Source organism: Nansenia antarctica (assembly GCF_963989245.1).
Source record: "Nansenia antarctica genome assembly, chromosome: 1".
NCBI classification, from domain to species: domain Eukaryota; kingdom Metazoa; phylum Chordata; class Actinopteri; order Argentiniformes; family Microstomatidae; genus Nansenia; species Nansenia antarctica.
Window position 1 is genome coordinate 99,987,873 of NC_137674.1, and position 12,603 is coordinate 100,000,475.

The 12,603-nt window shown below is 45.7% G+C and overlaps 1 protein-coding gene across 1 annotated transcript in view; it reads left to right on the top strand.

Annotated features, from left to right (window-relative positions):
- The window catches only part of ephb1 (EPH receptor B1), a gene marked incomplete at both ends in the record, with an annotated part of 111,669 nt that extends 102,156 nt beyond the window's left edge, over positions 1-9,513 (top strand). The window contains 5 exons of the mRNA XM_080544317.1: positions 185-400; positions 3,598-3,747; positions 7,134-7,327; positions 8,863-9,018; positions 9,405-9,513. Coding sequence (XP_080400443.1) covers positions 185-400; positions 3,598-3,747; positions 7,134-7,327; positions 8,863-9,018; positions 9,405-9,513 — 825 coding nt within the window. The remainder of the gene's footprint in view (positions 1-184; positions 401-3,597; positions 3,748-7,133; positions 7,328-8,862; positions 9,019-9,404) is intronic.
- Between the last annotated feature and the right edge of the window lie 3,090 nt (positions 9,514-12,603).

The window sequence follows — 12,603 nt, forward strand, 5'->3', positions numbered from 1 at the left end:
AAACTCTCGTATAATCATACTGGTCTGACTTTCCCACTTGGAACTCTGACTTGGAGGATCGGTCTAGTCTAGTGTTAGTTATTTCCCGTTCGGGAAACCCGTACCCCCTGAGTTTCCTACAGCTTCTGAACGCACCACCAGTCCTCCTTTGTGACATCATTTCCTCCTTGCCCCTCCCCCCCAGCAGAATGACGGGCAGTTTGCTGTGATCCAGCTGGTGGGCATGCTGCGTGGCATCGCCTCGGGCATGAAGTACCTGTCAGAGATGAACTACGTACACCGTGACCTGGCCGCACGCAACATCCTGGTCAACAGCAACCTGGTGTGTAAGGTGTCCGACTTCGGCCTGTCACGATACCTACAGGACGACACATCTGACCCCACGTATACCAGCTCGCTGGTGAGTACATACCATAGTAGATCATCTATCTATCTGTCCATCCATCTATTTATTCATCCATCCATTCATGAATTCATCCATCCATCCATCCATCCATCCATCCATCTATTGATTCATCCATCCATCCATCCATTAATTCATCCATCCATCCATCCATTAATTCATCCATCCATCCATTAATTCATCCATCCATCCATCCATCATCCACCCATCCATTAATTCATCCATCCATCCATCCATCCATCCATCCATATATCAATCTATCTATCTATCTATCTATCTATCTATCTATCTACCCATCTATCTGTCTAAAACCCTCCTACACCATCACATCAGATGCCACCTTCACTAGTTTACTAGTGAGTAGCTAGTGTGCCTCATTTGATCTGATTGCCACATCTGCCAGTGTGAGCAGTGTTCTCAGTCTCAGTCAGTGTCCTGTGTTCTAACATCAGGGGAGGCTGCTGGGGGTAGAAAGCATAAGACAGGCTCTTCCTAGAATGTAAATATTGCACAGAACATTCGCGTTTACCCCCAACGTTATCCTCTTTAATCTTTCATCTCAGCCTTTCTAAAATTGGCAGAACTGGTCCAGTGCTTCCTAGGTGGAGAGCGGCCATATTGATTTGGGTTTAACTGTTCTATGAAAACAAGATGGTGAGATGGTACAAGCCATGACACTATCCCTGGGGCTGGGTTTTACTGAATAAGGTCTTTAAGCTATTTCTCCACGATCATAAACCAAATTATGACGGCTGACTTGAAATGAATTTTTCATCTTCCCTCCGTCATATTATTGTAATAGTCTAATTCATCTGTGAAGATGGGAAAAACAAAGTAATTTGGTTAGGCTTCATATTACTATTTATGATTTGCTGTGGCAGATATATGAGCTCACACTATGTAAATGTGTGTGTGTGTGTGTGTGTGTGTGTGTGTGTGTGTGTGTGTGTGTGTGTGTGTGTGTGTGTGTGTGTGTGTGTGTGTGTGTGTGTGTGTGTGCGTGCGTGCGTGCGTGCGTGCGTGCGTGCGTGCGTGCGTGTGCGTGTGTTTGTGTTTGTGATGGCGGGGAGAGAAGAAAATAGACACAGGGGGAAATGAGATGAGGGAGAGGGAGAAAGAGAGAGAGAGAGAGAGGGAGGGAGGGAGAGAGGGAGGGAGGGAGAGAGGGAGGGAGGGAGAGAGGGAGGGAGGGAGAGAGGGAGGGAGGGAGAGAGAGAGAGATGGAGAAATGCAGCGGAGGTTGTGACTGTTGTGTATGATCAGATAATGATCAGTCAATCACACAATCAATCCTCCAGTCTCCCTATCTAGTCTCCAGCCTCCCTACCTAGCCTCCAGCCTCCCTACCTAGCCTCCAGCCTCCCTACCCAGTCTCCCTACCTAGCCTCCAGCCTCCCTACCCAGCCTCCCTACCCAGCCTCCAGCCTCCCTACCCAGCCTCCCTACCCAGCCTCCCTACCCAGCCTCCAGCCTCCCTACCCAGTCTCTCTACCCAGCCTCTAGCCTCCCTACCCAGCCTCCCTACCCAGCCTCCAGCCTCTCTACCCAGTCTTCAGCCTCCCTACCCAGCCTCCTGCCTCCCTACCCAGTCTTCAGCCTCCTGCCTCCCTACCCAGTCTCCCTACCTAGCCTCCAGCCTCCCTACCCAGCCTCCCTACCCAGTCTCTAGCCTCCCTACCCAGCCTCCCTACCCAGCCTCCAGCCTCCCTACCCAGTCTCCCTACCTAGCCTCCAGACTCCCTACCCAACCTCTAGACTTCAAAGTCTATTCTCCCTCCGCTGCATGTTTCTCCAGTTCCTACCAGATATCTAGTGCGCACACACACGCACACACTCCTGGGCTTTCTTGACTAATGCTGTCAACTCTTTAAAATCCACATTGGTTTTAGATCCAGCACAATTGCAGACAAGAGCACCAGTCTGCTGTGGTTTATTTATTTTTCTCAACGCTAGCAATGTTCTGTTTCTCCCCCTGGGGAATCTTTTTCTTCCTCATTCTATTAGGGAGAGAGAGAGCCGACTGGTTTCATTATATGCAGTGGGCGTGTGTGTGTGTGTGTGTGTGTGTGTGTGTGTGTACAGTATGTGGGTTTGTGGTTTGTGTGTGTGTGTGTGTTTGTGTGTGCATGCCTGTGTGTCTCCGTCTGCACCAAGCCTTTTGTTTTTTCCTCTGCATTTCAACAACTTGCGTTATTAAAACCCTGTGGTTTGGCTGTGGAGGCTGTCAGCCCCATAGTGTTGATTATTGCAGCCCGAACACTGCAGAGCAGCCAGCCATTACAGCAGTGTTACTTTAGAAGAGAGAAAGGATTATTGCTGCCCTTAATGCTGTAACTTCTGTTCATCTATTCTGAATGTCAGCTTAGCAGAGAGAGAGAGAGAGAGAGGGAGAGAGGGAGAGGGAGAGGGAGAGAGAGAGAGAGGGAGAGAGGGAGGGAGGGAGGTAGAGAGAGAGAGAGAGAGAGAGAGAGGGAGAGAGGGAGGGAGAGAGAGAGAGAGAGAGAGTGCTGACTGAATGCTGTTGGAAATAAAGGACAGAAAGCTTCGCTCTAAGCCATGTTTAGTCATGTTTTAGATCCTGAGTACAGTTCATCTCCATGTGAAATGTGTGTGTTGTCAGCTCGAGCCTCATTCATCCAGCAGGGGAGGCTGGTGGAGGCAGAAATGGAAGGACGGTATCAAACACGTGTGTTACAATGAGCCCATCCTCCCATTTCCACCTCCACCAGCCTCCCCTGCAGTATCATTCTTCAGTCAACAACTGACTTGTGCTTCTGATATAATGGAGTCTGTTTGTGTCTATTTTTCATATCGGTGCAGAAGGCACTAATTCTATGGTCATTCATATCTCACTGCATATGAATGATTGAATGAATCAGTCAATAAACTCATTCATTAATAGATACATCATTAAATCATTAGAAATACATAGCCAATGACTAAATAAGTAATTAATAATTAACTCTCCATCACTGTGTGTTTCTCTCCTCTCTCCTCTTCCTCTCTTCCTCTCTCCTCTCTCCTCTTCCTCTCTCCCCTGCCCTCTCTCCTCTTCCACTCTTCCTCTCTCCTCTCTCCTCTTCCTCTCTCCCCTGCCCTCGCTCCTCTTCCTCTTCCTCTCATCCTCTTCCTCTCCCCTCTTCCTCTCTCTCTCTTCCTCTTCTCCTCTTCCTCTCCTCCTCTTCCTCCCTTAGGGGGGAAAGATCCCCGTGAGGTGGACGGCGCCAGAGGCCATCGCCTACAGGAAGTTCACTTCGGCCAGTGACGTGTGGAGCTACGGCATCGTCATGTGGGAAGTGATGTCATTCGGCGAGAGGCCGTACTGGGACATGAGCAACCAGGATGTGAGTGTTACGCAGCTACCTGTCCCCCAAAATGTTTATATTTATTCAATGTTATTTGTATACACACACACACACACACACACACTGTAGGCTCCATTTCAATATCTCCTGTGTGTGTCTCTCCTCTCTTCTTCTCTCCTCAAGGAGGGGAAGATAGAGAGATACAGAGGATCTACTGTAACACTGATGATCATAGATACTGTAGCAGTAACTATTGTCTGGTTATATTCAGGGTCTCTCTAAGATCAAAGAGTGTTTGTGTGTTTCATGGTGTACAGTAAAGTGTGTTGATGCATTGTTAGGTTAACCCTGTACCACAGTTTCACCAATGATGCTGTTTCCCTCCACACACCACTGTACTGAGTACTGAGTACTTTGTAGTACTTTGTGTAGTACTTTGTAGTTTGTGTCAGAGGTTTGTGTCAGAAGACATGATTCAGGCTCTGACAAAAGCCACAAATGAGTACAGCTTTTAAAAGAATTGAACATCAATAAACACCAATACAAAGGAAATTGAGTAAGTGATTGGCGTGTACCTGAAGATGGGCCTAAGGCAAAAGGGTGGAGTCCGTATGTACTGGGACACAGACACGCGGTACACCCGTATCTGATGTGATGCCACGCAACAGATTCCAATCTCTGTTGACATCATTACATTTTGTAAACAACTTGACAGTGTCGGAGACAGAAAAGAAGGACAAACTCAGACCGTGGCTTGATTCATTCAGAGAGAAATTCCTTACAGGTGGTACCAGAAGTGTACAACTCCATGGATGAGATGATGATTCCTTTCAAGGGCAGCAGCATTTGTTCAATATGTTTGTAGGGCATTTCTGCTTTATTGGGATGGAGGGGGACAGTAGAGATTGACAGGAAGGATGGGTGAGAGAGAGGAGACCGACGTGCAGGACATGGTCAATGGCTGGAATCAAACCAGGGACCTTGCAATGATACGGCATGTGCCTTAGTGTGCTACGCCAAAGATTCAGCAGCATTAAGAACTAAGGCAATGTGGACGGAATCTGAACATGGATTGTCAGGTGATGTTTGCGATGAAGCTCGCCTCCCACACTTCCAAAAGGTCAGAACTACAAGATCCACGCAGACAACTATTTCACCTGTGTCCCATTGGTAGTTAAGCTCCTTGATTGTGGATTTCATTACGTGGGAACAGCCAGGCAGGTACGCCTACCCAACTGTAACCTTGACGATGAGAAGAGCTTGAAGAAACAGGGCGGTCACCCTTGTGTTATTCTTTGCTAGACCAGAACCTGTGAAGAAGATTCAACACTGGGGCAAAGCCACCTAAATCAATACTGAAGTTGAAGTCTACACAGTGTGTCATTGATTACTATGCAAATCAGAGACCTATATGGGGGTAGTGGTGGTCTAGTGGATAGTGAGTTGGACTTGTGATCAGAAGGTTGTGAGTTCAAATCCCGCCTGAAACCACACCACTACTAGTGTGCCCTTGAGTAAGGCATTTAGCCCTCAGTTACTCCAGGGGGAATGTCCCTGTAATTCGTAATTGTAAGTCGCTTTGGATAAAGGCGTCTGCTAAATGGCAAAATTATTAATTATTATATGAAAAAGATATTAATTCCAAAATTACATGAACTATTATCCTTGCATTAAGATGGATTCAATTCAACTTATTGGGTGATTTGTTGATGACATTTTTGCATTTTAGCTCATTTTAAGAGTGCCATAGCAAAGGCATATGAATACTTATGTACATGAAGTATTTCTGTATTTAGATTTTAATTAATGTACAGAAATGTCAAAAAACCTGTTTTCGCTTTGTCATCCTGGGGTATTGTGTGTGGATTGACGGCAGATTCTTTTAATTGAATCCATTTTAAATGGAGTCTATCACGGGACGAAATGTGGGAAAAGTGAAGAGGTTTGAATACTTTCCGACGGCGTTGTACCTTCGGGCGACTAGTCCCCTTCTCTCACCTCTTGGGCTACCTACCGCCCACCTATTATTTCTACCAGCCCACCCTATACTATAGCAGGCTGAAACCATCCCTGCTCTGTAGTCCTGGGTGTAACCCAACTAGTGATGACAGGGGATCACAGGTAAATGAGATTAGTGTTGACAGCGTGCTTCCTCGTTTGCACCAGTTCTGCCCCAGCCTCTAACGAGATCTCCCAGGGAGACGAGCCTCAGACAGCTGCTCTCCCGCAGGCCCACCGGCCCGCCCGCCCGCCTGCCTGCCTGCCACTCTTCTGCCTGCAAGCCGCTGCAATCAGGGTGGAATAGGGGTGTGTGTGTGTCTGTGTGTGTCTCTGTGTGTGTGTCTGTGTGTGTCTGTGTGTGTGTGTGTCTGTGTGTGTGTCTGTGTGCGAGTGCGTGCGTGCGTGTGCGTGCATGCGTGTGTGTGTGCTCTAGATAGCTGCACTTCATTAAATTCTCCCTGTCTCTTCCAGTTTTCCTACAAGCAATCACACCACAGCCCTCCCAGGAAGGGAAGCTGGTTGCTGTTTGTGACAGAGGATTGACAGGATTGACAGCTGTCGGTTGCAACCTCCTCCCCCTTCCCATTCTCTCTCTCATTAAACATGATATCTAGGATCAATCGAAACTCCATCAGATCTTCCCTTTCTTTGAAAGCGTTTATCAGCTGCGGTCTCTGGAGTGGAGCTCCAGCTAGCTAACCACCAGAGGAATGGCTGGAAAGAGCTACCGACTGATGAATACTAGAATCATAGAAATAGATGGATTGGATTTAATATAACAACCATCATTAAAACAGGATAGCAGGACTAGTAAGACAGTTTTATTCACAAAAAGTATATATGTGTACATACAGTACAGTATATACAGTAAAAAAATATTTTCCCAACTCCAATGTAAGCTGGCTTATGTAGCTTGAGTATAAATCAGTGCTGACCACCTATCACACTCCAGTTACTCTGTGAGATGCCAATACTTCTTGGTTTATTCTTCCTTCTTCTAGCATTATGACTGCCAATGGCCCCTGGTCTTAGCATAGCTTACTTTTTCTTATGATGACTGTTGAATAGATAGACTTACTTAGACACATTCGTTGTAAGTCGCTTTGGATAAAGGTGTCTCCTAAATGCCAGGAAGGTAAATGCAAATGTAAAGCAGGGTTCACCGAAAGTTCAGAATAGATTGAACTTTCGCTCAATCTATATATAGCTTGATTCTTTATCTTGCCAGTCTTACTCATCCTCTCTTTTTTCATCCCTCCGCTGGCAGAAGGACATATCCTCTTTCTCACTTCTAATCCTTCTCTCCTCTCCTCTTGTCCCTCTCTCACTCTCCTCCCTCTCTCGTCTCCTCTCCTCACCCCGCTCTCCTTCCCCTCTCCTCCCTCTCTCCTCTCCTCCCCCTCTCCTCCCTCTCTCCCCTCCAGGTGATCAATGCCATTGAGCAGGACTACAGGCTGCCGGCTCCTATGGACTGTCCCACGGCGCTCCACCAGCTGATGTTGGACTGCTGGCAGAAGGACCGGAACGCCCGGCCCAAGTTCACCGACATCGTCAACACCCTGGACAAGATGATCCGCAACCCCACCAGCCTCAAAGCTGCGGCCAGCATCACTGCAGTGTGAGTGGAGGCATGGACCCTGTACTGTAGGCATGAGGCGTATGCACACACACACACACACACACACACACACACACACAAACAAACATACACGGTACTTACCCAATTACTTTCAAACAATTTCTGCAGGCTTCTCTGTTGCTATTCTCTGTCCCTAACCTAACCTGTTTCATTCACTCTCTCTTCTCTTCTCTTCTCTTTTCCCCTCTAACCTAACCTGTTTCATTCACTCTCTCTTCTCTTCTCTTCTCTTCTCTTTTCCCCTCTAACCTAACCTGTTTCATTCACTCTCTCTTCTCTTCTCTTCTCTTCTCCCCTCTAACCTAACCTGTTTCATTCACTCTCTCTTCTCTTCTCTTCTCTTTTCCCCTCTAACCTAACCTGTTTCATTCACTCTCTCTTCTCTTCTCTTCTCTTTTCCCCTCTAACCTAACCTGTTTCATTCACTCTCTCTTCTCTTCTCTTCTCTTTTCCCCTCTAACCTAACCTGTTTCATTCACTCTCTCCTCTCTTCTCTTCTCTTTTCCCCTCTAACCTAACCTGTTTCATTCACTCTCTCTTCTCTTCTCTTCTCTTTTCCCCTCTAACCTAACCTGTTTCATTCACTCTCTCTTCTCTTCTCTTCTCTTTTCCCCTCTAACCTAACCTGTTTCATTCACTCTCTCTTCTCTTCTCTTCTCTTTTCCCCTCTAACCTAACCTGTTTCATTCACTCTCTCCTCTCTTCTCTTCTCTTTTCCCCTCTAACCTAACCTGTTTCATTCACTCTCTCTTCTCTTCTCTTCTCTTCTCTTCTCCCCTCTAACCTAACCTGTTTCATTCACTCTCTCTTCTCTTCTCTTCTCTTTTCCCCTCTAACCTAACCTGTTTCGTTCACTCTCTCTTCTCTTCTCTTCTCTTTTCCCCTCTAACCTAACCTGTTTCGTTCTCTCTCTCTTCTCTTCTCTTCTCTTTTCCCCTCTAACCTAACCTGTTTCATTCACTCTCTCTTCTCTTCTCTTCTCTTTTCCCCTCTAACCTAACCTGTTTCATTCACTCTCTCTTCTCTTCTCTTCTCTTTTCCCCTCTAACCTAACCTGTTTCATTCACTCTCTCTTCTCTTCTCTTCTCTTCTCCCCTCTAACCTAACCTGTTTCATTCACTCTCTCTTCTCTTCTCTTCTCTTCTCCCCTCTAACCTAACCTGTTTCATTCACTCTCTCTTCTCTTCTCTTCTCTTTTCCCCTCTAACCTAACCTGTTTCATTCACTCTCTCTTCTCTTCTCTTCTCTTTTCCCCTCTAACCTAACCTGTTTCATTCACTCTCTCTTCTCTTCTCTTTTCCCCTCTAACCTAACCTGTTTCATTCACTCTCTCTTCTCTTCTCTTCTCTTTTCCCCTCTAACCTAACCTGTTTCATTCACTCTCTCTTCTCTTCTCTTCTCTTTTCCCCTCTAACCTAACCTGTTTCATTCACTCTCTCCTCTCCTCTCTTCTCGTTTCCCCTCTAACCTAACCTGTTTCATTCGCTCTCTCCTCTCCTCTCTGACCCCCCCAGGCCTTCTCAGCCCCTGCTGGACCCGTCCATCCCAGACTTCACCACCTGTACCTCCGTAGAGGACTGGCTGGCAGCCATCAAGATGACCCAGTATAGAGACACCTTCCTGGGCTCCGGATTCACCTCCTTACCCCTGGTGGCCCAGATCACCACAGAGTGAGTACCTGCCCATCCTCATCCTCAGTGTGTGTGTGTGTGTGTGTGTGTGTGTGTGTGTATGTGTGTGCGTGTGTGTTTGCTCCAAGCCTTTTGTTTTTTCCTCTGCATTTCAACAACTTGCTTTATTAAAACCCTGTGGTTGGGTGAGGCTGCCAGCCCCATTGTGTTGATTATTGCAGCTGTGTGTGTGTGTGTGTGTGTGTGTGTGTGTTTGTGTGTGTGTGTGCATGCGTGCCGCGTGTGCGCACGTGCGTGTGTGTGTCTTTAGATGAGGTAGACAGAGAGAGAGAGAGAGAAAGAAAGAGAGAGTCCATCTTAGGCCAAAGCCAAAGCGTTCATGCGTCCCTACTACACCTTCACCATGTTCACTTGGTTCTCCTCAGGGACCTGTTGAGGATAGGAGTGACGCTGGCCGGACACCAGAAGAAGATCCTGACCAGTGTCCAGTCTATGACAGGCCAGATGGCCCAGTCGCCTACTTCCATCGCCTGACCAGAGGGGGCGCCGCCACCACCACCACCACCACTCAGAGACACGGCCAAGCAGGGAGCTGGCACCACAGAAGAAGTCATGATGAACCTATAGGAAACAGACACGCTGAGGCTAGAGGTGGAAGATAAAGATAAAAAAAGAAGATTCTGCAACAGAGCAATTAACATTTAGATCTGGTTCACTACCATCACTCCTGTTTCCACGCTAAGGGACAGGACACCCACAAGAGCAAGTGCTTTGGTTCGCTTGCCAACGCAGATAGTCTGGTCAAGTTACAAAAAAGAAGAGATACAACTCTTTATTTGGCAGCTTTATAAAGAGGCCATAGCCAAAGCACTGCATCATACTGTATGGTGAAATGCAGATGTCCAAAACACAAACAAAAAAGATATTTATAGACATCTAAACAACTAGATGACTGTACTTCCGCTTTAAATCAATCTTCATATTGAAGATGACGTGTACATACTAAATGGATATTATTTTTCTGCTTGCATTTTCGGCAACACTACAAAATAGTGTCTAACTGGATAGCATAGGACTGAATGGCATAGGATTCTTGAAGTTATGAATTGTTCTTTTCTACTACGGAGTCTAACTTTCGCAGTTAAAGAGGCGGCTCACACGCTCTGTAGTAAGGAAAACACTGTTTATATGAATCTATCTCACGCTCCGAGAGGCCACACTGAAAGTACATTCATCTAGTGTTGAGCACCAAACCATCTCATTCACCACACAGCTTCCTTACGAGGGACTACAGGGTAACTAAATAGGAGACTTCTGATAAAGAATATCTTTACAGCTCATAAGCGTTGTACAGTATATCATGTGAAAGATACTGTCTGAAAACATTGTCTGTGTGTCGACAGTCACAGTATTGGTTTTCTTTACTGTCAAATATCTCAGCAAATACCCATGTACTGTAAAATAGAAATGTCATCTGCTGTATTACAGGTATGTACTGTACTGTATTACACGTCCTGTGTATGTCCAGTATTACACATCATGTAAAGTATTACAGGTTATAGATATGACAAGTATTACAGATTATAGGTATGACAAGTATTACAGGTTATAGATATGACAAATATTACAGGTTATAGATATGACAAGTATTACAGGTTATAGATATGACAAGTATTACAGGTTATAGATATGACAAGTATTACAGGTCATAGGTATGACAAGTATTACAGGTTATAGATATGACAAGTATTACAGGTTATAGATATGACACGTATTACAGGTTATAGATATGACAAGTATTACAGGTTATAGATATGACAAGTATTACAGGTCATAGGTATGACAAGTATTACAGGTTATAGATATGACAAGTATTGGCTTAAAGAGAAGCTGCGGGTGTGATGGCCCCTGAGGTAAGGCGCCACTAAACCATATTGCAGTTGAATCGCTTCATCACGCCACTAGACAGACAACCTGGAACAGACTTTTGTTGGAGAAGCAAATCTTAAATCAAAAAAAAAGTTCTACATCTGATGTGTGTTAAGGGCAAGCAAGGCAGTCTCTGTCCTTCATATAACGTGTTCTTGTTTTCTGATGGCTGCTCTCTAACTTGTTGGCCAGTGGGTCAGGTAATAGACAGGTGGGATTGGAACAGCGGAGGCCGGTGGAGGTAGAAATCGGAGGACAGGGTCATTTTAATGCACAGAATGGAATGAGGAATGCTATCAAACAACAAAGTGTGTCTCAGGAGGGTGGGTGAAGGTAGCATTATTGCGATACCGTTCCTTCTTCCGTTTCATGTGTTACAATGAGCCTGTCCTCTGATTTCTGCCTCTTCACCATTCTCCTCTGTACTGGAACTGTGTTGTTGTGTTATTGCTTTTACCGAGGGACAGACGGTAAAGCTGTGAGAAGGTAGGTAGCTCTGACAGAATATGAAATCAGGCTGACATGGTGAGGTCTGGTTGCTCCCCCTGTCTGTGTTCTGCATTTAAAGTGTCTAGCTCTAATTCAGACTGTCTGCTTAGAAGTCATTGACTTGAGACAAAGTCAGACAAGCCCTCCCAGACTTTCTTAGTAATCAGCTCGACGCCGCTGCCTTTATCCTGTTAACAAACAAACAAACAAACAAACAAACAAGTCTCCCAGGCGAGCTCAATGTGTGGTCACGAACAGTGTGTTGTGCTTTGCAGTGCCAACACACATGAAGACACATATACAGAGGTTACTTGTTACATGTAAATCTAGAGTGTTAGCCAGCTACATTGGACACACATCAAGCCACTACTGTACATTCGTTGGCAGTGGCACTTATGTTGTTTCTCTCTGAAAAAAAGGTGTTTTCTGTTAGCTGTGCAAGACGTTCTGTACAGTTATATACTGATCAGCCATTGTGTGTCGTTGTCTCTCCACTTTGAAAGGCCTGTATCACCAGGTACACATCAGTCACAGTATTGCTTGCATGACACTAGATCAAACTCACACCACTGTAAATACAAACAGACACCACCAAGAGGGATTTTGTGTGTGTGTGTGTGTGTGTGTGTGTGTGTGTGTGTGTGTGTGTGTGTGTGTGTGTGTGCGTGTGCAGTATGTGCGCACATGGCCGTGCATTTGTGTGTGTGTGTGAGAGAATGGGAATGTGTGTGTGTGTGTGTGCGTGCCTGCGTGCTTGCGGGCGGGCGTTCGTGCGTGCATGTGTGTGTGTATGGCCGTAATCATACAGGCGTACGTGTGTATTGGAGTCATTGTACAGTTAAAGATTTGTTTATTGTGATGATGAGTATGTCAGAGTTTGTAGCTGTAACTTTCTGAACCGAAATATTGTATTAAAATGCACTTAATAAAGACGAAACAATCAATGTGCTCCCAGGATTTATTTTGAATATCATTGACCTGCATAGGGATGGTACTGTGGCTTTGCACTTTCTTAACGGTAGTACAGTCTACCCCAGTGTGACGTAAGGCCGAGAGGCGAATCTGAATGGCTTGTTGAATGACGTGTTTTCTGAAAAATACGCAGCCGAATTTCTTTATTTCAGTTTCTGTGTTTGTAAGGTCATCAGAGACCCAAATGTATAAGAACTGAAAATAATATTTTTTCATAATATGGGACCTTAAAGT